This window comes from Eleutherodactylus coqui, chromosome 1, assembly GCF_035609145.1.
Source record: "Eleutherodactylus coqui strain aEleCoq1 chromosome 1, aEleCoq1.hap1, whole genome shotgun sequence".
Taxonomy (NCBI): Eukaryota; Metazoa; Chordata; class Amphibia; order Anura; family Eleutherodactylidae; genus Eleutherodactylus; species Eleutherodactylus coqui.
In genome coordinates this window covers 482,643,853-482,669,971 of record NC_089837.1, presented here as the reverse complement: position 1 = coordinate 482,669,971, position 26,119 = coordinate 482,643,853, and the positions used below count along the sequence as shown (strand labels likewise).

Sequence of the window (26,119 nt, the reverse complement as noted above, 5' to 3'; positions counted from 1 at the left end):
CCCTTTAAGGGCTTAAATACAATAACTACAACACTGCCTGCTGCCATGATGGAATTGAGGTACAAAGTCAGACAAGGTAATCGTAGGGATTGTGTATGGTATGACATGATGATATAGTCATGTATTCTGGGGGGTATACACTGCATTTCTGTCTGGGTCAAACCTATTGTCAACATAGGAAGATAGAGGTAAAAAAAAGTTTTCAAAAAGTTTACGTTTCATCTCCCCTCCCGAATCAAATCAAATGTTCTATTTTACCATGGATATCCACAACATAGAGCTCATTGTGCTCCATGGTCGCGGATATACCGGCAGCCCATACGCAACTACATTGTGTACAGTCTGCGGGTACCCGTGTCATTGCTAAGCAACGGCATGGGAAATATAAACAAAAAAAGGTGTACTGTGCATGACTGTGGTGACCCAGCGGCCACCTAGACACGGGGCCCGCGCTGACGAGCTGGGAGGGTAGAGTTGGCACTTGTCACGGTGGCTCTCACCAGACTCTTCCCCGAAGGGACGCACGCAACCTTGGCCCAAGTAGCGCTAGGCCTCTTCCAGGCAACGCTGGGACTGTATACCTGTGGTGAACTGTAGACTTGTCACACATGATGCCACAGTTTCTTACACACCGGTATGATCCTCGGCCGAGAAATGAATGAAGTCCACACACACAATTAAGTTTAGTACCTCAAACCCTGGGAACAGACAGGGGATGGAAAAACTTTACTTGTAACTTGACAGCATACAGCTTAACCCTTTCCAGTCCAATTTTGGATTCAGGGTTTCCTCGGGGGCTTTCTCTTTCTGCCATTATACAATGGCACCATCTGCTGGCTAGAGACAGTACTGCGGTATGGGACATGCTGGAGAGGCGCCCGACAACAGAGCGGCCAGTAATATGCAGTAAGAGTACCGTGCCAGACGTCTTCTGACATCGGAGCTGTATGGCCTTCAATCAGAATGTCTTCAGACGTCAGACAGTGGATTGGAAAGGGTTAATATACATCAGTGCAGGTAGGGCAGTAGACTTGTAGTTCAGAAGGAGACACAGGATGACACTGGTCCTACAGTCCACGTTATTTGTAAAGTACCGCTCCTGAAAGGGGAACACTCTGGAGGATGGAAGGAGGATCACTCCACAGACACTCACTTGATTCAAAACTTGGATCACTGCATGGTGGACTTCTCTCTCCACACAGCTCTCACTTTCAAATAAGTTTTCTTGGATAGGGACATCAGGATACTTTTCCTCAGCCTCCATTCTCTTCACCACATGAGGGTTAAAGGTACCCCCATGTGGCCGGCAATCTCACTCCTCTTTCTACCGTTGAAGATCTTGGACTCCTTAACCACACCCCAATCACTCACATTTATAGGGTACAGACATCACATGACTAGCCAGATATTGTTACATTTCCAGACATTTCCCAGACACTTTCAGACATTAACCTCTCATATGCTGCAGCTGTGCAATACACATAACAGCATACAAGACACCTTGCATAGTGTATCCACATTAAATACATGACATGTATGACAATTATGGAGGGGCCAGAAATATAGACTTCGGGCCACTACATGACCGCCTGTGTGAGTACACAGTTATGCACAGGAAATTACGCAGCCGTACGCAGGGCCACAGCCGGGCTTACAGCTAGGATACGCTGCGGGCCTCCACTCCAGCTTCTTCTGTGTGAGACCACCACACCACAGCACCCTTACAAATCATAACAGAACTCACTTTTTTCACCCCATTCCTGCCACTGAGGTCAAGAAATACCCCCCCCCCCCCCCAAAAAAAAAGCATGGGCAGATGAGGATTCCCTGATTTTATTGCCCTGTGTGCCCATCCCAACCAGGCCTCCCCCCGGGGGAGGGGGGTCCTTTTTTTCCTGCACAAGTGAGCTATTGGGCCTGGAATTTATTCAGTTGTGCCCTCAAATCCAATGGGTGTCTCCTCCATTGTAGGCCTAACCATGTGTCCAGTAAGCAAATTGGGGCTACAACGGGTATGTTTCTGAACACAGAACAAACAGGGGTATCCATTTTGGGGTGAAAGTCTTTATTCATATGTGTGCTGTACAAAAAAAAATGTTTTCAAAATGACAAAATTGCCAAACAAATGAAAATCCTAATTTTTTTCCTTCTGCTTTGCTTAGATTCATTCAAAAACTGTGGGATCAAAATATGCAGTACACCGATGGATTAATTCTATAAGGGGTCTAGTTTTCAAAATAGGGTAATTTGTGGAGGTTCTCTATTGGTTTCGCGGCTCAAGGGCTCTACAAGTGGGCAATGGGGCCTAAAACACCTTAAAGCAAAATTTCTGTGCTGAAAGCCACCAGCCGCTCCTTTTGTTTTGGGCCCCGTTGTGCATCCAGACATAAGATTAGGGCCACAATGGGTATGTGTCTGAACACAGGACAAACAGGGGTATCCATTTTGTGGTGCAGATCCTCATTTTCATGTGCACTGTAGAAAAAAATACTGCCTTTAAAATGACATGAAATTTTATTTTTTCTCCTCTAAATTGCATTAACTCCTGAAAAGAACCTGTGGAGTCAAAATACTCCTGACCTCCCTCAGTGAATACATTAAGGGGTGTATTTTTTTTAAATGGGGTCATTTGTAGGGGTATCTATTATTCTGATACCTATAAGCCTTTGCAATCTTGGCTTGGTGTAGGAAAACAAAATGTTCCTCAAAATGTTAATAATTTAATGTTAAATTTGTCTCCTAAATGGTTAAAAAAAAACTAAAGTTTTTCCAATGTGCTTCCAGAATAAAGTAAGCAAAAGTATATATCATCAAAAACATTGCACAGTATGTTTGCACATATCTGACATATTGCAGTTGAAAATATGAAAAAAATGAAGATTTTCCCAATTTTGGCGCTTTTAATAAAAATACACAAATTCTAAATGAAGTACCACATGTGGCAAAGAAACTATGTCAGAATTACTTGGATATGCAAAACCTTTACAGAGTTATTCTATGTTAAAGTGACACGTCAGATTTCCATAATTTGACCTGGTCATTAAGGAAACAAATTTGGCAGATTATCACTAATTCACTCTGCATCTTCCTGTTGCACTGAAGGCTGCATCTGCACGGGCTACAAAATCATCGCTACAATGTGAAGCACATGATTTCCAATGGCTTCTTTCACGAGCGATGTTTTGTAGCCCATGCGGATGCAGTCTTAGGAGAAGAATGTATAATAGAGTCACTGCCATGTAGCGAGGGTAAATAATATATCATGATATCCTAAGGAAAGTGAGAGGTAGACTGTATTTACCCAATGTCAAGAGGAAAAAAAGGAGGTAGGTTATATTTCTTGTTGTTGAGTGGGGAAGTGTAGGCAAGTTATATGTCCTGGTGGTTGGGGGCTAGTAGAAGGCCAGGTAATTGTATCTGTGTCATGTGGATAGGTAGCATAACTTTATGTGTGAAAGACTCTGGAAACAGCTTTAGTGTATCTTGACACGATCAGATAGTATACACCATCCTACCAAAAGTAATTGGACACCTGAGCAAGAATCAAAAGTAGTATTTATTTACATTTTTAAATATTTAGTGAGGCTCCTTTGGCCCTAATGACATCGGATTCTACCCATGGCATACTTTCTAACAACATCTGATTAACTTTAGCTGCTTCTTCCCCCCATTCGTCCTGCAAATGTCTGGCAAGTTCTCTCAAAGAAGATGGTTGCTGTGCATATTTCCTGACCCAACGTTCCTGTTCATCCCAAAGATGTTCAGGTCAGGACTCTGTGCAGGCTGGTCCAATTGTGTAACATCTATGTTCTTAAGCCAATGGAAAACAGTATTGGATTTGTAGCAAGACAAGTTGTCTTGTTGGAAGTGTGGCCGACCATTCCCAGAGTATTGCCACATTGTCGGCAGCACATTATTGTCTAGAATGTCAGGGTACACCTCTGTGTTCATGGTTCTTGCCCATACAACCAACAGACCGAGACCATGCCATGTAACACATCCCCAGACCATAAGGTGTCCTCTGCTGTGTTGGACAGTTTGTGTGCAGCAGCATAACCCATGTATCCAGTAGTGTGCAGTTCCCTTCACAAACTGTAGCTGACTCTTTTAAGGGTCTGCATTTTATGCAGCATGGTTTAGGACATGTGACATGCCAATTAGACACGATGCATTCTACTGATAGGGGGTTCCAAATACTTTTGGTAGGATAGTGTAGATCTTCACATCACACATCTTCTTCCATCAGTGCTTATGGCTCTCTTCAAGTTTAAAAGGAAATTGTAACCAGGTATTGCTGATTAAAAGAAATGTAATACTCGGTTGCTAATAGCATTGGATAAGGATTAATGAACCAGTTACTGTGTATCACATGCAAGCTGCAGTCAATTGCTTTTATGAGCCATGTGTTTAAAGGTGCCCTTACACGTTCAGGAGCTGTGAGACAAATAATTGTGTGTTTAGAGGGGTAAGGGCCCTATCATACAGGCGGATAAATCATTTAGATTCCAGCGACCCAGTGATAATCTGAAAACAGTCTAAATGCATTCAACGACTGAACGAGGAATGATCATTTTTTTGCTTTACGTTTGTCATTCAGTTTAGACATGCATAAAAACTAAACGACGATCGGCCCGTGTAAACAGGCAGTCGCTCATCTGTTAACGACTGCCTGTTTACTGTAAATGGAGGCCGGTGGGAACGATCCTCGGTCTGCCCCACCTTCATTCACTAACAATCATCATTACGGTGTAAAAGCATAGAAACAATCATCGCTGGAACGACCCGACGGGCATCGGCGCCTGGCGGGTCGTTCCATGTAAAAAACAGCTCTAGTGGCAGCTTAACACATGGGGAAAAAAACTGATCAGGCAATAAAATTGAACATCTCTGATCCTTGTTTCCACTGACATTATCTGTTAGGGAAAAGTTGAGACACCCCTCACACACAGATAGTCATGGGTTATTGGTGGGTCAGACAACTAAACTGTAATGAAAGTCTCATCAAAGAAGACGGCAAGACCTGGTAATATTGAAACGAAGCACTGAAAAATAAATCATGGCCTTCTTAAAAAAAAATTAACGGATTACTTACCGGTAGTCCTTTTCCGGGAGTCATCACGACAGCCCCATTTACATATGGAGGTTGCCCTCTGACCTCGGTAGGGACAGGCTCGAGACCATGGGCTTTATATTCCTTCTGGATGGCCATCCTGAACCATCTTGCAATGGTACTTTTAGAAGCTGTCTTTCCTTTGCCCAGCCCCTGAAATTGGACAAAGAGGTTATTATGCTTCTGAAAAGGATTGGGTAGCCTCTAAATATGCTAGAACAGCCCTTCTGACGTCTGGGCTATGGAATTCTCTCTCTTTGTCGTTACGGGGGTTTTGGCAGAAAGAGGGTAGGGTAAGAGAGCAGGTGCCTGTTCTCTGTGGAATTTAGACATAACTTTTGTAAGGAAGGCAAGATCTAGGTTAAAGATGATTCTATCGTTTGGCACTACCATATGTGGCTCGACACAACATAAGGCCTGTAATTCCCCCACTCTCCGTGCCGAGGTTATGGCGACCAGGAGAGAGACTTCAAGTGTGAGCAACTTTATGGGGAGTTGGGAGAGAGGTTCAAAGGGTGGCTTACAAAAACTATTTAGAACAAATTTTAGGTCCCATGTAGGAAAGGTTTCCCTAATAAAGGGCCAGAGTCTGTCAGCCCCTTTAAGGAACCTGCGGATCCAGCGATGCTCTGCCAAGGGAAAATCTAGACAGGATCCTAATGCTGCCACCTGTACTCAAAGAGTCATTGGGCTTAGGCCCTTTTCTAGGCTTGCCTGCAGAAATTCCAGAATTATGGGAATATCTACGCTTGGGGCCTTACTCGGATCTAGATTACAGTATTCCAAGAATTTCCTCCACACTTTATTGTAAATGGCTGTGGTTACATATTTGCGGCTTTTGCTCAAAGTAGTAATTACTTTTTGTGAGAGCCCTTTCCGGCGAAGTATTATGCTTTCAGCATCCAGACTGCTAACTTCAGTTTCTCGACTCCCACGTAAGCTAGTGGAACCTGGACTAGGAGATCCTGCTTGACTGGTAACCAAGCGGACGCTGGATTTCTAGGGTCTTCAGTAGGGCATACCAAGGTCTCTTGTCCCACATAGGGGCGACTCAGATTACCGCTACTCGGCTGACCTGAACCTTTTTGAGGATATGAGGGATCAGTGGGAAGGTGGGAAACGCATATGCCAGATCTACGTCACAGCTCTGAGACAGAGTGTCTACCCTGCACGGATTGTCCCTTGGATTGAGGGAATAAAAGTCCCAGCATTTTGTGTTTGTCCTTGTGGCAAATAGGTCGATCTGTGGTTGCCCCCACTGACGCCTTAGGAGATCGAAGGCCTGTTGACTCAGACACTATTCTCCCGGGAGGACGCTTTGCCTGATGGGGAAATCTGTGATGGTATTTGTAGATCCCTTCAGGTGGATCGCTGAGAGGGATAACACCGTGGATTCTTCCCAGCGTAGTATCCTTGCCACCAGCTGTTGAAAGTACGGGTGTCGTGTTCCCCCCTGGTGACGAACAAACGATAAGGATGTCATGTTTTCATTCAGGATTTTGACATGCCTACCTCTGAGGTGGGATTCTGCCACACAAAGGGCCTCCCATATTGCCCTTAGCTCCCTATAGTTGGATGAGCATGCAGCTATTCGAGAATTCCAAGTTTCCTGGAAAGTTAGGTCAGCTACTTGTGCACCCCATCTTGCTTGCATCCATCATTATGGATATAGAGGGTTCTCGTGACCAGGGGGTACCTTTGCTAAAGCTACTCTGGGAAGTCCACCAGCGTAGGGACTGTTTAACTTGAACATATAGGCTCACTCTCTTATCTTGGGAGTTCTGTTGTTTGTCCCAGCGGGTAAGGATAAGCCGTTGCAGCTGTTGGGTATGGGCTTGGGCCCATGGGACTATTTGTATACAAGCTGTTAATAGGCCCAGAAGTTTCATTGCATCTCTGATGGATACTGTCGTTGCTTGACATAGGGATGAAACAGATTGAATGAGGTCCTTACTCTTGAACGTGGGGAGCCGTGATTTCCGGGTGCGGGAATCTAGGAGTACTCCTAGATATATCTTCTGCGTACCGGGATCAAATCTAACTTTTGCCTGTTTATTATCTCCTCCAAGTCGTCCAATGTGGACAAGACTATGAACAAGTCTGTGTGTATGGTTTCTGCTGATTTTGACACTAGCAGGAAATCGTCCAGATAAGGGAAGATAAGGATTTGATTTCTCCTGAAGTAGGCTAGCATCTCTATCACTACTTTCGTGAAGACTCTAGGGGCAGTAGAGATACCGATCGGCAGGGGCGTAGCTAGAGGCTCATGGGCCCGGGTGCAAAAGTTTAGCTTGGGGCCCCCTTCCAGACCCGTCCACCCACCACTCCTTTTCACAGCTACTCCTTGTATATCACTTTTAGCTACATTACTGGGGTTTTTTTAATGACCCATCAATGGATCATTAGTAATGAGGGGTTTTAGATTTTTAAAACATCCAGAACACAAGCCTCAAGGCACGCTTTGCTTCCCCAAGAGAGAAAAAAATAATTATATATACACATACATACATACAGGCACACATACATTGGAGACAGCATAAGCTAACTTTTATAACATGTTAGGGCTCATGTCCACGACCAGGTTTTCACCATGTATTATGCACACGTGGTAATCCCAGCATGCTCTCTTTCACTGCGTACCACGTAACGTGAGCCCTGTACACTTGTATGATACACTGCCCATACACATTACATTGTTTCCATACGCATTGTCACTCTAAACAGAGTGGGGAATTAAAAAAAGAATCCCCCTGTGCATGTGCAGTGCCACACAAAGCCATATCCGGTCCATGCTGGCAGTGTGCATGGCTGGGAAATGTGTGGGATGCTGGTGGTCTCCCACAGTGTTGTAGGCTTACGGCTGTGGCATTGAGCCCTTAGTCACCAATACAGCGGCTCGGTTCTAGCATACCTCTAATAGTGAAGTCAGGTGCCGGCTCGCAGAACACCCCTCACTCACCCCCACTCCCCATCACACAGAATACCCCTCGTCCCCCCCCCCACTCCCCATCACACAGAACACCTCTCGTCCCCCCCACTCCCCATCCCAATCACACAGAACACCCCTCACTCACCCCCACTCCCCATCACACAGAACACCTCTTGTCCCCCCCACTCCCCATCACACAGAACACCCCTCATTTCCCCCACTCCCCATCACACACAGAATCCCCCTCACTCACCCCCACTCCCCATCACACAGAACACCCCTCGTCCCCCCCACTCCCCATCACACAGAACACCCCTCACTCACCCACACTCCCCATCACACAGAACACCCCTCGTCCCCCCCCCCACTCCCCATCACACAGAACACTCCTCGTCCCCCCCCCACTCCCCATCACACAGAACACTCCTCGTCCCCCCCCACTCCCCATCACACACAGAACACCCCTCACTCACCCCCACTCCCCATCACACAGAACACCCCCCCCCCACTCCCCATCACACAGAACACCCCTCACTCACCCCCACTCCCCATCACACAGAACACCCCTCGTCCCCCCCACTCCCCATCACACAGAACACTCCTCGTCCCCCCCCACTCCCCATCACACAGAACACTCCTCGTTTCCCCACTCCCCATCACACACAGAACACCCCTCACTCACCCCCACTCCCCATCACACAGAACACCCCCCCCACTCCCCATTACACAGAACACCCCTCACTCACCCCCACTCCCCATCACACAGAACACCCCTCGTCCCCCCCACTCCCCATCACAGAACACCCCTCGTTTCCCCCACTCCTCATCACACACAGAACCCCCCTCACTCACCCCCACTCCCCATCGCACAGAACACCCCCCACTCCCCATCACACAGAACCCCCCTCACTCACCCCCACTCCCCATCACACAGAACACCCCTCGTTTCCCCCACTCACCATCACACACAGAACACCCCTCGCTCACCCCCACTCCCCATCACACAGAACACCCCCCACTCCCCATCACACAGAACCCCCCTCACTCACCCCCACTCCCCATCACACAGAACACCCCTCATTTCCCCCACTCACCATCACACACAGAACACCCCTCACTCACCCCCACTCCCCATCACACAGAACACCCCCCCCCTTAATCATACCAAGGACGTTCCCTCTCACTGACTGCACTTACTTTCACTATGGTCTCTGCGCAGCAGGCAGCTTCTCCTGCACATCGGTGCTTCCTCCCGGACCTCCGCTCAGACTCCTCCCCTCTGATGATCTCAGTGCTGGAGAACCAGATGGGGGAGGAGTCTGAGCGGAGGTCCGGGAAGAAGCACCGATGTGCAGGAGAAGCTGCCTGCCTGCGCAGAGACCATAGTGAAAGTAAGTGCAGTCAGTCAGTGTCGTGGAAAGTAAGCCCCGTGGGCCCCCAGGGGCTTAGGGGCCGGGTCGCAACCGCCCCCCCAGCGCCCCCTATATGTACGCCAGTGCCGATCGGCAAAGCCTTAAATTCTTAGTGATAAATTATATCGCCTATTTGCAAGGCAAACCTTAGGTATTTGTAATGGGCGGCAGCTATTGGGACGTGATAGTATGCATAAGGTCTATGGTGCAAATGACACTGTCAGGATCTATTAGAGGTATGATGGATCTAACAGTTTCCATTTTAAATTTCCTGTAGGAAATAAATTTGTTTAAGGCTTTGAGATTAAAAATGGTTCTTATAGAGCCGTTTGGTTTTTTGATCAAGAAAAGGGGGGAATAGAAACCCTCACCCTTTTTGCTGTTCGGGAACCTGCATAATGACTCCTAGGTCTTTTAGTTCTTGAATGCTCTTTATCAAATTTTTCTGTTCTTGAGGGGGCCCTGGGGAGGTTAGGAAACATCTCCTGGGGTGTAGGGAGTTAAACTTGATTTGATACCCAGTCTCAATTATTTGTAGTACCCAGGGGTTGGACGTTACTTGCCGCCACTGGTCCCGATATCGTGATAGTCTACCCCCCACAGTTGGGTCAAAAATTTGCTGAATTTCCTTACACTGACCTCCTTTGGGGTACAACCAGCTCCCTGTCTTTCCTTTCACTTTGGTTTCTGGAGGTGGCTGTCGTGTCCTTCTTGGGAAGGTTGGTTTCTTATATGACCTTCTATCCGAAAGGATCTTATTCTTATCCCCTGCTTTCTTGAGGATTTTATCCAGAACAGGGCCGAACATGTGCTCTCCCTGCAAAGTCACATCTGCCGACCACGATTTTAGCCATAGCGCTTGCCTTGCAGTGTTACTCAGGACTGCAGTTTTTACACCATATCTGACCGATTCCGCTGATGCGTCCGCTAGGAACCCTGTAGCCATCTTTAGAAGGGGAAGGCAGCTGGCTAATTTCTCTCTGGGAACGCGTTCTTGTATTGAGGTCTCTATCCGGTTCAGCCTGAGGACCATAGACCTGGCTACTGACGTCGCCGCAATATTGGCTTCAATGGTGAAGGAAGTCGCTTCCCACGCCTTCTTCATCAGTCCGTCAACCTTCTTGTCCATAGGGTATGAAAGTTGCAATGCATCCTCAAAAGGTAGCAGGGTTTTCTTGGCCACCTTGGCTATCTGCAGGTCAACCTTTGGGGTTTCTCTGTATATGCGGACATTTTCTGGCGCAAATGCTAGCCGGTTTTTGATCTCTTTTAAGACTGAGAGTCTCTTTTCTGGCTCCTGCAGGATCTGGTTTATTGGGAAGATAGTTTTCCTCCTGGATCAGAGTCCCCCGAACATCTCGTCCTGGACGGTTCTGGGCGATCGGTCCTCTTCAACCTGCATGGTCTCCATCACTGCTTTAATGAGGTGTTCCATATAGACTGAAGAGAAATAATATGTCTTCTCATCCTCGGCTTGTGGCAGCACGTCCTCTAATTCCCCTTCTGACAAGGGTTCCCGGGACTCCTCTGAGATGGAACTCAGCAACCCTGCTGGCCTTGACCTTTTGGAGGGTCTCAACGGCCCCAGCTGCGGATGGGGACGCCATAGAAGCTTGTAGTTCTTCCCTGATCATACGCCTAATATACGCTTTAAAAACCACTTTTCTTCCACTTGAACCTTCCCAGTGCATTCTTCGCATAGAGATTTTTTATAGTTATTATCCAATCTCTTATTGCAAATAACACATTTCTTATTCCATTTCCTAGGGTTCGCTTTACTCTTCAGACCTTCCTCATCAGTCTAAAGAACCCATGCAAAGAATGGGGGGGAAAGGGGGAAAAAAAAGGGTACATACATGCATTCAAATATCCTTTCTTGGCATATAACCACTCATGGTTTGCCTCTCCTTCCCGCGCTGAGCTGGCGCGTGCTGATATGCTGGAGCGCTTCTCTGGGTCTGCAGGGTAACCTCCAGCAGGAGTAGAGCCTGTCAGTGGAGGCAAGATTTAAAATTTGGCGCCATTTCCGGGTTTGTGCTGGTTGCCCCCCACCCATGCGTGTGACGTCACTACACCGGATGACGTCAACTCTGGGCAACTGGCAGTGTGGAGAACCCCGCTACCAGGAGGAACAACCTGAGGCTGGCAGCAGCGGCATCCCGGAAAGAGCTGACCCGCCCATTGAGACCTGCGCTGCACGGTGACTGATGGCTCCATGGCAGCACAGGAAAGGGATGCAGGGAACGGAGTGGTGTGCAGACCCGGCCTCTTCCCAGGGGATCTTCGGCACAGCGTGCCCTTTGGTGAGTAACCCCCGCAGCTTGCATCTGACCACTGTAGGGACAGGAAGACACTTATGAGATGGTGGAGGGGAGGTGCTTTAAGAGCTCTTCCTGTCCCTACCGAGGGCAGAGGGCAACCTCCATATATAATGGGGCCTTGGGATGACGACCGGGAAAAAAGATATTTGCATAAGCTCACTTCTATGTATCCAAAGAACACAGGAGACCAATCATAACTTTAGAATGCAGTAAAACTCCTCTGCAATTTACTGTTAGGTGCAGAGCTCCTGTAGTAACAAGGAAACAACAATGTTTCCTTAGCAATGATGGGGGAAATTGGGGGGTGGGAGCTATTTTCGCATGTGAATCCCGTGTACTCAGAGGCTGCAAGTTGACAGATCTGCAGACACTATGATAACACTATCCACAATCTATGTCTCTCCTTGGGATGTGGGGGGAGGAGGAGGAGGAGGTGGTGTGTGTGTGTGTGTGTGTGTGTGTGTGTGTGTGTGTGTGTGTGTGTGTGTGTGTGTGTGTGTGTGTACACACGCATTTTATTACACCCAATTTTGCTAGAGCACCTAAATTGTTTTGGGAGAGCAGAGTATAAATACTGTACCCATTCTGATTGGACCACAGACTGTGAAATGTAGTATGGGAAGGAAGTGCAGGACAGTGAACTACTGGTAGAATGCTAGGCTTGCTCCATGCCACCTCCCCGAAAGTGGATTACAAACAGCAGAAAAATGAGCTAGACCGAGTGAAATTCAGAATTTGCAGACATGAAACAGGAGAGAGTGAAGAGAACCTGGTGTATTCAAGTATATACATCTTTATCATGTGCCTACACCAAAATATAATGCCCTTGCTGCCTGTACCCAGCCCTTCTTGTTGATCAATGGTACACAATGCCATGTGACTACGGCATCTAATCCAGGCCTGCTATGAGTTATGCAGCAGCGATTGCTGGCATGTGAAGGGAACAGAAACACTTAAAAAAGGTAAAGATTACAATTTGTTTTGTAAAAGGCAAGGTCCTTTAAAGGGAAACTGTCAGCAGCATTTACCCACCTAAAGCACCACCATTGGTCTTATAGCACAAATAGGTCACTAAATTGTACAATCGGTTATGTATTTAGAAAGCTAAGAGATGAGCTTTGATTGCTGCTTGTGTTCCATGCAAATTAAAGGAGTTGTCTCGCGGCAGCAAGTGGGGTTAAGCACTTCTGTATGGCCATATTAATGCACTTTGTAATATACATCGTGCATTAAATATAAGCCATACAGAAGTTATTCACTTACCTTCCCTGCGCTGGCGTCCCCGTCTCCATGGCTCCGTCTAATTTCAGCGTCTAATCTCCCGATTAGACGCGCTTGCGCAGAAGGGTCTTCTCCCATCTGTTCGGTCCGGCACAAGCGGCATTCTGGCTCCGCCCCCTTCTATGCGTCATCACGTAGCTCCGCCCCATCACGTGTGCCGATTCCAGCCAATCAGGAGGCTACTGAACAGCCGCTGTTTAGACTGCGCGAGGAGCTTCATTGCTCATCTTTTATGATGCATAAAAGATGAGCGATGAAACTGATCGCTCATCGTGCAGTTTAAACGGCCACGCAGTAGCGAACGGCCGTTGTGTTATCTCAATGGAGGGGGACAGCGGAGCGAAAGGAACACTGAAGCGCAGAGACACAGGCACGAATGTTGGGCATCGTTTGCTCTACACTCGTCCTGTGTAAATGGGCCTTTACAAGTTCCAGGACTCGTGTACCTTTTAAGCTCATCGACCATGTACCCAGTTGTTTAGGTCTTGGATTTTCTTGCGTGTTGCCTAAAGAACGATCTCAGTCTGCATCTTGTGCCTGACCTTGTTATACACTTACTCTGCTGCCATGCACCTAGTAGTTCTTCATTCTACAGATATGGATGAGCCGGATTTACATTTCTTCCTAGTCAAGCTAGGAGGCATTTAGAAATCCCTTTATTTGTAGAGCCATTTATTCCCAGTTGCTCACATTCATTATGGACTTGTTCCGTTTTATCAATGTCAAATACAGATATGCTTTCTGTGGTGTAGAACTTGGGAAAACTAGGTCAGCAAGTCAAATTCAAGTTCGGTTTTATATTTGGTGCAAGTTATAGCTGACCTCTATAAAAGGTGATCAGAAAAAAAAAAATTGTTTGCCATGATTAACTAAATATGAGACATCACGTTTAGGGCGCATTCAGACGACCGATATAGTGTCCCTCGCTGAAGGGGAAGGAGGCTGGAAAAGCCGGGAGCAGTGCACTGAGCTCCCGCCCCCTCTCCACTATTTGCAATGGGAGGAGGCGGAGCTAAGTTTTGTGATATAGCTCTGCCCCTGCACATAGTGGTGAGGGCAGGAGCTCAGAGCACTGCTTCCGACACTTCCAGCCTCCTCCCCCTGCAGAGCGACCCTGTATATCGCTCGGGCTGAAAACCCAGCCGATATACGGTCGTCTGAATGCACCCTTAAAGTGACCCTCAAGGTCTGGACAAAGATGGTTGTACCACCTCTCTGACTACCTGGTGCACAGTGTATAGCATGCATCAGTAGTCTAAGCCATTATATGCTGCTCTGAGTGGCCACCAATATCTATGTGGACAACACTGGTTAATTGAAGCAGATTTCGCACCTTATACTAATGAAGCATGCTAATACAGTCTCCATCAGGTAGCTAGAAGAGCTGGTGCAGTCTTCTGTTTATCCAGGCCCAGAGGGTCGCTTTAAATATACAACACCACCTTTCCCAAATTAAATGGATCATACCTGGTCCAACTTCTGAAAATGCTCAGGAAACAGCAACTGGGTTCACCATACCTGCAGAGGAAATGTATTGCACCACACCTAAATGAACAGCCCTCCATATAAACCATCTGCGATGCCAGAAGAGCTGGTGACGCTTTAGGTTAATAGAAGTAAACGTTGATTAAATTTTTTTTTTTTTTAATTCCAAACCAGATTGGGGGAAAAAAAATAAATTAAAAAACAAAAACACTCAAATTTTCGCCATTGTAGAAGGCTTCATTCTGCTGTCTATACATGACTATAGGGGCGGCTATCTTTCCTGAGCCACATTTTATAGCATTTCGCTTTACAGCAGCTTCATGGACCATTCACACAATGAACAGGAGGGGACCCACTGACTTGTATGGAGCCTGTTCTAGACATGCTCTGTGCAGAGGTCTTTGTGCAGGGAAGGGAGTAGATCGTCACAGCTGATTGCCTCTTGTGAATGGTGGATCCTGTGTGATCTACATATTGGTGTTACCTCTCAGTGTAATCCTGCCTGTGATGTCAGTGAAATGACAGCTGCAAAGTTTTCTCTACAGATCAGAAAGTGTCAGACCAGGCTTTGGGGTCAGTGTTAAGAAATCTTTTAAACTATAAATCCTACATTTTTAATATAAAAGTTGACACAAAAATGATTTTAAACAGGAAATTTCCTTATAACGGAATCCCTTTAAATGTGAGCCTGAGTAGATGACCCTCTGCCCCATCCTATCTCCATGACATTCATTTGCTCTAATGGGACATATTGACAGGGGGGGGGGGGGGTCATCTTTATGAGTCATTACCTTTAATAGATTTAACAATAAACTAGTCGTTAAGTGACCAAATGTTACTGAGCTTCACAGCTGAAGCCGACAGCATCATTCAAACAGTCAAGCACAAGTCAGAAATGCTTCAAGGTGGTAGACTCTTCATGGCCAGGGATCCCACTGAAAACGTTTGCAAGCCTCAAATGGTTACATAGGTAATAGACTAATCAAGTACGCCGCTAATGGCGACAGGCCAGACTATTGTATCCCTTTGATTCATACGTCTCCATGGGATGTGACTTCACTGTTCTTTAAAGGTCTTTCATATTTACCCAGTGCATGTTCACTAACACAATTCGAGACTCCAAGCCTTTGGTTGCTGATCTAGTGAACAAGCAAAGCAAAACTAGAAGTAAGGGTTGTCTGAAGAGAAAGCCTAGCACATGTACGGCCGGACTGTTCGCACGTGTCTAATTATGTGGGTAGTGATGTAATCTTGCAAATACAACACGATTGCTGCAACCTTTCCATAAAAAAAGGGTTTATTTATGCCACGCCAAGATGTTCGGAAGTGAACAAGTCCAGATTTGTTTCCCCCATATATTTTCAATAAATAAATTTAGTGTCACAGATCAAGCACATACGGGTTTACAGTTGATTAAAATAAAAAATAATCTATACAGTCCTCACATCGCAGGGAAGAAAAACTACTTTTACCAGCAGTTTCACCAACAGCCGCTACCTATACAGTAATGTACAGGCACAAAGTACCAACAGGGATAACACTGTAATGAGAATTTTCTGTCAAGTCCAGGACGTTGGTCAAGGAACGGGAAGGGATAATTTTATTAAAAGCAGCTTTTTTTTATTTTAGTGGTCTCCAAGCATCTCCACCACACCACTCGTGTTTCAACTCCATCTTTCATGTGCAATCACACTTTGTGCAAATTTTCTCAGCCCTTCTTTTCCAAGCCTCTGTGCCAGCTCAACCCCTGGGGTGGGGGTGAGGCTACTGCTCTCAGGATCTTCACCCCCGGGCCCGGCGTTCTTTGCCAGTGATGAGAAAGAACGCTGGGGGAATGTCCAAATGTCTAATACAAGAAGAGTCCATGTTTCATGCCCGTCATGCAGCCCTACATCAGGCAACAGCTCTTGGCCTTCTCTTTTTTGAAGGTAGAAGAAATTAATTCAGAACGGCTGGGCAGATTTAAGAGTCTCTTAGATAAACTCCGGACGGGGCTTCTACGGTTGGGGGGTGTGGGTTTAGACAGACACAATGAGGACGCGGAACGAAATATGCTGTGCACACTTTTTTCTGATGTGAAGGCTGAACACTCTAGATAGCTCTCCGCTCCTAGTTGCTTGGCTGCGGCACAACCCTGGAATTAAAGAGCAAGAAGAAGAAATGCTATAAGATTGAGGACAAGTTGATAGTCATACAACATCATAACCATCCTATGGGTATATATATGGTATGAACGCTGCACCCAACTTTACAGAACTAGTCCAAGTGCAGTGTGAAGGAAGCTTCAGGTTACCACAAACAATGAAGCGTTGTTACCATGAAATGGGAATCCGGCCACGACGACACAAAAAGGTCTTTTAATTTTGATTCATGACAAAGAGGACGTGTTGTCAGTTGGGTAACAAGTGCCAGTTGGCTGCAGACCGAGTACAGTCTGCACATCATTTACATATATAGAAAGGAATCATGTCATGAACTAGTACTACATAGGACTGTCGGAACGTAACCAGCCCAGATCAGCACTCGGCGGTGGATACATAATGGTCATTAAATTGTACACAAACCTGTTCATAGGATACCGGAATCTGTTTCTGGTGGGACAGCTCCATAATTGTGCTAAGGTCAGTTCGTAAGTCGGTTTTGCAGCCTATCAGAAGTATTCTTGTGTTAGGACAGTAGTCCATAATTTCTGTCTTCCACTGAAAAGCAAAAAAAAGGTACCAGCAAGTCAGTACAAGTCCATCACCTCTACCAGTAGATTATATAGGAGTCTCGCCATCCGTCTGCTGACTACACTAATCTTAACTGGAGAAAACCGAAGATACAAACCTTCTTTAGTGCACTATCAAGACTTTCTGGTCGGCTTACATCGAAGCAGAGCAGTACGGCATCAGAGTCGCTGTAGCAGAGGGGACGGACATTATCATAATAGGGGGAACCTGTCAAAGAAGAAGAGATAGATCGTTATTGGCTGTGAAGGTCCGAGACATAGGCTTGCTGCTCTCTATACTGAATGCAGGTAGATATAAGGGTGGATTCATACTGGCGTTTGGGCTTTTGTCAAATGGGTGTTTTTGTTGTTAGCACCATCGATTTCAATGGGGTTTGTAAAAACGGAAAACGCTGCAGACTGCGCCATTTGTTGCATTAATAATAATAATAATATGGAAATGGAAGGGAACGGGTTGGTTATGTGTTTTGTTGAAATAAAAGCATGTATTCGTAGCATGGGCCCCGATTCTGCATCCACCTCAACGAAGGCTCCTTTCTACAATGTGCCACCTGTGCAACCAGGCCCAATTCAATCTGCAGACTAGGGCCCACTCCATTGTGCCCCAATTAAAGACCTGCCTGTAGCCCCTTTTTCCGCCCAGTGGCCCCTACACTATCAAGCCAAGTAGACCACTATCAGAGTCACAAGCCACTGTTTGGGAACATAATGCATGTCTTCACACAATGGGAAAAATTTCCTTTGTATCCCACCATTTGATATTTTCCAAACTGTTGGTTAAGAGAACCGTGAACTGGAAAAGTTCATGAACGAGTTGGCTACTTAAGCCTGAACATGTGTTCAAGCACTACAGCCATCTTTCCCTGCTGAGGCCATTATCTGGCACAGCCTTATAAGCGACAAGAGCTCTTTGTGCTAGAAGAGGTCTGGGACACCATGCCAGTATAATGACTGCCTCGAAAAAAAAGGAGCAATCGTTACTTTTACAAGTGCTTCGCGAGTGTGCGGGGAGGTGAGAGTCAGCGGGTAGCGTTTAAAAGAGGAAAGCAAAATAAAGTAATGGAGTTTATTTGTGGGTATGACGCCCGGACAGCACCCCTCAGGCACACAGAGGGCAAAAGAGCTGCAAGCCGTAAGCTTTCCCCACTTCACCCTCCCTTTCAGGTTTCAGCTCAGCAGCTTCGTGCTCAGAATAGCAAATACCCCCTCCCTGACTAGGAGAACAGTTTCCATAGCAACAAGCCCAGACCAATCCTGTTAGGGGACAGGAGGCTGCAGACTACCAAGACATTCAATATAGAAATATGTACGATGAGGACATAACTATCATAGGTGCTCCTATTCTGCGCTGCACTCCACCCGTAGTAGTAAAAATTAGCACTTTGCATCGTGATGGTCTCAATGATTTGTACAAATGTCCCGAATGCACAGGATAGTATATCAGCAGGCAGGTCGTTTGGTTAAATACATACTGGGTACAAAACTTCCGTATAACCGTTAGTAAAACAGTATTCATGCCATAATTAGGTGAAAAGGCATTTAACATCCTAGTGTGCAGCGGCGAGTCCTGGTTGGCGACCTGGCATAGCCAGTGTGCTGTGCAAGGACTGGCTGGTGCCTGCTGCATCCCTTCCCCTGGGGCTCTAAGGAAACTGCGTAGCTGAATGTACAATTCTGAGCCACACACCGGCTAAAATATTCCTGCCACTGATCTGCAGCATTGACTAGACTGGCTGTGCATAGCAAATAGCCAGCACTGCACCTCTGGAAAGGCAGCCCGAGAGCAATGGCACAAGGCCCTGGAATTAAAGGAGACGCTTAGAAGAGGACAAGATTAAAAGACTCGGACGCAAAGGAAATAGCAACATTTAATAGATAAGATGCATTAAAAAAAATTAAAACCTATTGCAAAATTGCTTACAGATGGATTCCCTAAATGACACAAGTTACATCACTGAAATAGGCTTTCCTCTCATTCTTTAGGGCTCTTACCCACTTGCATTTTTTTTACGCAATTGTCAATGGGACTTTCTAATGTTAAAAACGCAACGCAAGTTGGTGCGATATATACTTTATGCATTACGACAACGGTGTCCAGTCTGTTTAAAGAGGGGTTGTACCACAATTGCAAAGCTAAGGGGTAATTTACTGATCGATGGGGGTCTCACTACAGAGACCCAATGAGGAGGAGACAGAATGGAGCGCTGGTTGTGCATCTCTAGCGCTCCATTCACTTTCAATAACCGTGCAGCACCCGCTTGGGTATTTCCCTCTGGCAGACCCATTGAAATGAATGGAGCGTTGATAGTGCATGCCTGGCCATGTCACAATGGGGGAGAGAAGTGACCCCCAACAGTGACGTCAGTAGGGGATGCAGGAGTCCAGTTCGAGATCGTCAAGGGTCTGAGTTGAGAGACCCTCACCGTTCAGCAAGTTATGCCCAACCCTGTGGGGAGGGTATAACTTGCAACTGTTGTGCAACTCCTTTACTTTTTCCAGTTCGGTGTAAGTAAATGAAGGTTTAATTTCCATTGGTTGTCAAGTGGAACAAGGCCAGATTGTAAGGATACAATCAGCATCATTAACACTTGTGTAATTGCACCAATTTCCAGGCTACAGTTGAAAGTGCAAAAAGGATGTGAAAAGAACTGGTATGGAGGCGCAACACTCTAAGCTACTAGAAGATGTAGATCAAAGTCCAATGTGTGATGGTGAAAGCACTTCTTTTTTATTATTTTTTCAGAAATTAAAAACCAGCAATGGAATACGCGTTTCGGGGAAGAACCCCTTCGTCAGTTCGGCTGGATAGGACAACAGGATGCCTAGGGGTGACACGATTCCACGATGCTTGGTTAAAGCATTTTTTTCTCCCCTGTCCTCCTGCACACAGGACCTCCGACACATTCTATACATCTTTGGAATCGTGTCACCCCTAGGCATCCTGTTGTCCTATCCAGCCAAACTGACGAAGGGGTTCTTCCCCGAAACGCGTATTCCATTGCTGGTTTTTAATTTCTGAAAAAATAATAAAAAAGAAGTGCTTTCACCATCACACATTGGACTTTGATCTACATCTTCTAGTAGCTTAGAGTGTTGCGCCTCCATACCAGTTCTTTTCACATCCTTTTCGCTACACTTACGCCCACACTGGTGGAGCGTCATCTGGTTGGCAGCACCTCCACCATTCAAAATACTCAATCATTGAAAACTCTTTGTACTCCATAAATATTCCACTACCCTCACTGGGTCTTGCTCCACCCTCCTTTTTCATTTCTTTTACTCACAGTTGAAAGTGCAACCTGGCAAGTTACCGGCAAACGCATGCTTGTGGCCAACACTAGTGCTCGTGTAATCGCATCCTAAGACAGCTACAACATGAGGTCCATTGGATCCATCCATCAGGATTAATTGAGCTGTGTCACTTTATTATATTTCTCCAACTGCTTATTGTACTTAATAGATGTTATAATGTGTATGAGGATAAATGTAATAAGTAGTTTGACAACAGGTCTTTATTAAGATATTGATTCATATTTATTATAGCTTTGATATCAAATCCAGACCTGTCTTGAATGATAGGGGCTGTCCAATTGTAAACCATTATTGCCCTTTCTGCAGGATGGGTCAACAATAGTAGATCAGAAGGGTTCTGTCTGTCTTGGTATTCGTTCCGATCAGCCGTTTACAGGACCGATGAGCACGCACACTGAATAGATTTCTGCAGGAAGCAGACAGCTCTATTCCCACCGCAGTGGCCAGGCTTGGCACTACCATCAGAATTCCCATTTAAGTAAAATGTTTGCAATACCAAGCCTGCCCACTGCAGTGAGAACAGAGCAGTCGGCTTCCTGTAGAAATGACCTCAGTCAATTGGCCTGGCAAACAGCTGATCAGCAAGAGCACGCATTGCTGATCTACTACCGAAGACCCTTCCTGTGGTGCAGATAGGCCATCGATAGTTTACATGTGAAACGTCTCAGTGTGTCCAAATTTGAAAGGAAAGTGAATGAACACTGAGAAGAGAAATGACCTCATCGCTTTGGAACTGCATCACTTTGAAGAGTTAAAAGTCTTACACTATATATGTTATCATTTTATACAAAGTAACAGACAAGAAACCTGCCCATTAAGGGCTGTAGGGGTTCTTGAGGAATATATATATCTCAAAAGATGTTGCTACATATGTAAAGAAAAACTAACTTTGGGTCATGCGATTAATAGGATGAAATGGATACGGTGTAATTCTGACCCGACTACTGGTGTAAATCCTACAGAGCTACCAATAGTGATCTATACTGTTACTATAGGAAAGGGTGACACTGAATGGTAAAGGGACAGCAGTATGGTGCTGCTCGTATAGCCAGTTTTAGGCCACTGATGCATGCAGTTGGCAAAATGTCACAATTTAACTGCTGTTTTTTATAGACACAGGTTACTGCCTTTGACAGCAGTTTTTAAAACGCACCCCATCAATGTGATGGGCGATTAGGTGAGTGAATCGCAGTAAAATAAAGCAGAGAGCGCTTGAAAAAAAAAAAAAAAAATTATAAGATAAACAGCCATATATTAAGCAGTGATCAAATTTAGAAACGTGGTCTCATTTATTCAGAGGCTGTAGAAGACAGCCAGAAGAGAAGAAGCAATGATTCTTGGAACTTGTCATTACTTTCTGTTACAAAAGAAATTTGTTACTTTTGTTACTTTTCTGTTTATTGTAAAATAAAGTGCCGTAAATGTACAAAGATCCCAGGAAGTGAGGAAACTGACATAATAAGATTTGTGTTTTGGGAGCAACATTCAGGAGGGGGTTGAGCCATTTCATCTCATTAACAGCTCCAACATGGCTCTAAAGCATGGAAAGGACCAATAGATGTTGGCCACCGGTGACTTTCATTCAAGGCTGCCTTCAGGACAATTTCAGGCTTGAAAGGCCAACTAAACAGCAGGAAATACCATAAACCTCTGATTACAGCCTATTCTGTTAGTACAATAGAAAGGAACGCTAAATACCCTGCAATACAGTCCCACCTGCAGTTTAGAGTGGGTCCTCTTGCTATAACAATATCGGAAGGCTTGCACATGAATAGGGTATTTTAGAAGTCCAGAAACGTTCCTACTGCTTCCTTTAGGAGTGAACATGTTAAGTTATTTAATAGAAAGCTCAAATCTGTTCTTCCAGGATACTGGAGGCTTACTGATAGCAACACTCTTTGGTGAGCGGATGTTAAATCTTGTATGGACAAATGCTTGGTCTCATGGTAAAGCTTATCAACATGTTTAAAATTTGGTCATCCTAGTGTGCTGTAATTGGGATTAAAGGGGTTTTCCAGAGAAGTACTATTTATGGGTGCATTATGTCTCCACTAGAATTATGGGTGGAGACCTACAGAGTGACAGGTAACGCCAAGCTCCGGATTGGCTGATGTCTTCGTCTGGTAGCAGTGAGGGCACAGAGGATTTGGAGCTTCCCTGCGGATGCGTTTGTTCCCGTGGCTGGAGGAGATGTCGAAAGCAGCTCCTCCAGCAGCCGCTGCTGGCTCAGCGCTCACTCCCCATCCCTGAAGGGCAGTTGGAGGCGCTGGCAGGAGCTGGGCCACCAGGGCCGCAGCAGGACAGAGCTGTTTAGAGGAGGTGACCTGCCATGAGGTAGGCAGCCAGTAGCGGTCGGTACAGGACTGGCAGAGCTGCTTGTAAGTCGGCCATCAGCTGGATGGCCAGAGCCACTTCCAGGAGCTTGCTTCCCATTAGCTGCATGGAGCAGGAGCCGCCGCATGTGTTCCTTGCCGGCCAGGAGGGAAAACCATGGAGCAGAAGCCGCCGCCACTTCCACCCTCGGTGAGGTAGAGTATGCCATGTGCCAGTCAAAAGCTGTGGGCGTTCCCTCTATCTCCGCCTGGCCAATCCATGTCTCCACACAATTCTGGTGGAGACATAACGCACCAGTACCTTATTGATGATAGGTCATCAATAGCTGAACAGCTGGTTGGGCGCCCCTACACACAGGTATATGGAGTGGAGGCTGCTGCGCCGACCCATGTAGCGGCAAGCACTTGAAGCTGCAGTTATAGCTTGTTAAAATCTATGTATTGTGGTGCTGACTGATTGGTCGGGTCCTGAGTGGCAAACCCCAGCTGATGAGCTATTGAGGCTAGGTGATCAGTAGTATCCTGGAAGATCCTTTAATAGATACACCAGATTTGTTAGATGCCAATTAGAGTAACATTAAAGACCAGTTGATGGTAGCCATTAGCAGTTCCGGTCTTGGCAATCATTTGCCCATCTATTCCACAATACCCCAACAACAAACTCTGGATTTGTTGATCACCAGCAGGATAATGGGACAGTGACACCTAGTAACAGATGACGTTACTCTAAACAAAGATGGCAGATAGAGCTCTTCCTTCCTGTGGCGAACATTAGCTATTGCAGCAATAGGATGGGTCAAAGTAGGGAGAAAAAGAAGAAATCAATATTTTCCTGAGCAAGATTTATTCTGATGGCAGATTTGGAGGGAATGTTTTTGTTTTTTTTTATCTAAAAAGTGAGTAAAATGGACTACCTTCTTCTGGATCAACACTGCAGGAAAATAGACTGATCTAGCAGGAATTGTGCTTTTTTTTCAGTCTTACATTCTAGGTTACTGTAGAGATCTGACAGATGATGCATTATGCTCATTACGTTGGAGAGTAGGAGGCAAGGGTCCCTTTTTTGTCGCAAATTGGGGATGATCAAAGCCGGTTTGTTTAAAAAAATAAAATAAAAATGTAAAAATACTCAATGACGAGTTGATCGTTCATCATCATCCGTTTTATATGTATGCAGTTAGTAACAGTTTAGGTTGAACCAAGCTATGAAATCTCTTTAACCTTTCGTACAGATAAAGAACACAATGACGTTGCCCTTTGTATTCTACATACCTGATGTGTCCCATAAACTGAGCTCCACACGATTCTCCTCCGTCTCCAAGCTAGCTGTGTAGTTTTCAAACACTGTGGGTACATATGTCTAGAAACAAGAGACACACATATATAGCTTACTGACGACACTGCAGCCAACAAATACTTTAGTGCAACGGAGCAATGCTAGGACATCGTTGGAGCCAACACAAGCACAAGGAGTCGACACCTACGCAACACAATGGAACTGCGGGCAATAGAGCTCACTGACACCACTGCAGCCAACGCAAGCACACGTGTCTCGATGGCACCACTGCAACATACAGATATTGATACGCAAGGCAAGTGCACCACACAATAAGACAATCCAGACAAGCGAGACAAAAGGAGAAAAACCAGAGTCAGACTTCAGAACTCGAAGAGGAGCCGTCATTTCTGCAGATCCCTGCAGCACAATTGTTTCATTCATTCCGATAGGAAAATTGCGACCGTTGTGTATAGGAAGGACAGGCAATCAATGCATAAGAAATATGGCAAAAAGGAATATTACACGCAATCACATTCACGCCATAAGGACCCTTTTATGGAGGATGCTGGTCTCAAGGTGATCGAGAACTAATTTTTTTTTTACAATTTTCTCAAAATTTTTGTCTCCAGTAGGCGTAGTTGTCACATCATCTCATATATATTATATACAGGTGTGCAAAAAAATAAATAAAGATTTGCTCCCTTCAGTACTAAAATAAGCAGCACAAAATCTGTTGTAAAGGTTTTAAAAATTTAAAAAAATTATTAAAATTTACACTAAAAATCATAAGCCATTTACAACAGATCGCAGAATGGGGCATGTGATGCAATTCGATTTTTTTGCACCCCTTTAAGTTGATCACCAGACACACACACTAGAATGACCCGTCTGGTTGACGTGAAGACGCCCCAAAAATTTCCATTGTGCATCCTTTGTTAAACTGAACCCAACTTCACCCCATAGGGGGGCACAACCAGACCAACACCACTAAGCTGCCCATAGTTGGCATCATTCTCATTGCCAGCTATAAAAGCTCAGCACATAACCAAAAATAAAAATGTCCCGTCCACAACACCAGGACCTATTGTGCCATCCCAATAAAGGATGGGTTTATAGTGACCCATCAGACTGGCATTTGAAAATGTGCCAAAAAAAGTTTTTCCAAAGAAAAAGAACAATAGTGCCATGCATACAGGTAGCAGTTTTTAAAGTCTTGGGTGCACAGCTACTTACTGCACCCAGCATTAATAAAAATACCCCATATTGGCTACAAGTGCCATCTAGATTGGCATTTCAATGCCTGGGAAAAGAATGCCGTCACAGCCCAGTGCACTGGCATCTCGATGGGAAGCAGCAGCTCGCACGTCCTCACCTCAGGGTAACAGTCTTTGGCCAGCACCTGTAGCATGGCGGTCTTCCCGCAGTGCACGTCCCCCACCAGCACCAGCTTGCACCTGACCACCGCGGGCTGAGGATTCCTTCTCTCCTTCATTGTAACGAGTGAGCGCTTAGAACGTTGCGAATAATCGTTTCCCTGGCAACGCGCGGTAATGTATCACACAAGAATCCAGGAAGCAACTGAAGCTTCACAGCGACGAGCTTCTTTATATATAGGCGGCTGCGAGCCAATCACAAGGTGAGGGCTCAGCGACCGTAAGCCAATCAGCGAGCGGTTCTAAGGAGGGCCCGCCCTCCGGTCTGATAACCCGCAGTCCGGTTTCCTCAGGAAGGACATGAGGTGTTCTGTGCCTCGTCACGGAATGTCTGCATGGACAATGGCCGCTCCTTACCGGCCACGGGGCATTAGCCATTAGTGAAACCTAGTCAGATAGGTTGACTTTCAGTCTGCAGACTGCATGTGGGTGAAAGAAATAGAGGCACCATTGCAACTTAACCCCTTAGTGACATGGCGTATTTTAGTGCTAA

At 45.8% G+C, this 26,119-nt stretch overlaps 1 protein-coding gene across 1 annotated transcript; it reads right to left on the bottom strand.

The window, feature by feature from the left end:
- Positions 1–15,830: 15,830 nt before the first annotated feature.
- On the bottom strand, positions 15,831–25,757 carry RND1 (Rho family GTPase 1). Its single transcript, XM_066585763.1, has 5 exons — positions 25,566–25,757; positions 24,187–24,274; positions 17,368–17,477; positions 17,103–17,237; positions 15,831–16,672 (listed from the first exon to the last, which is right to left on the bottom strand). Exons 1-5 carry the CDS (start codon positions 25,683–25,685, stop codon positions 16,427–16,429), a joined length of 699 nt encoding a protein of 232 aa, XP_066441860.1. The 5' UTR covers positions 25,686–25,757; the 3' UTR covers positions 15,831–16,426.
- Positions 25,758–26,119: the final 362 nt, after the last annotated feature.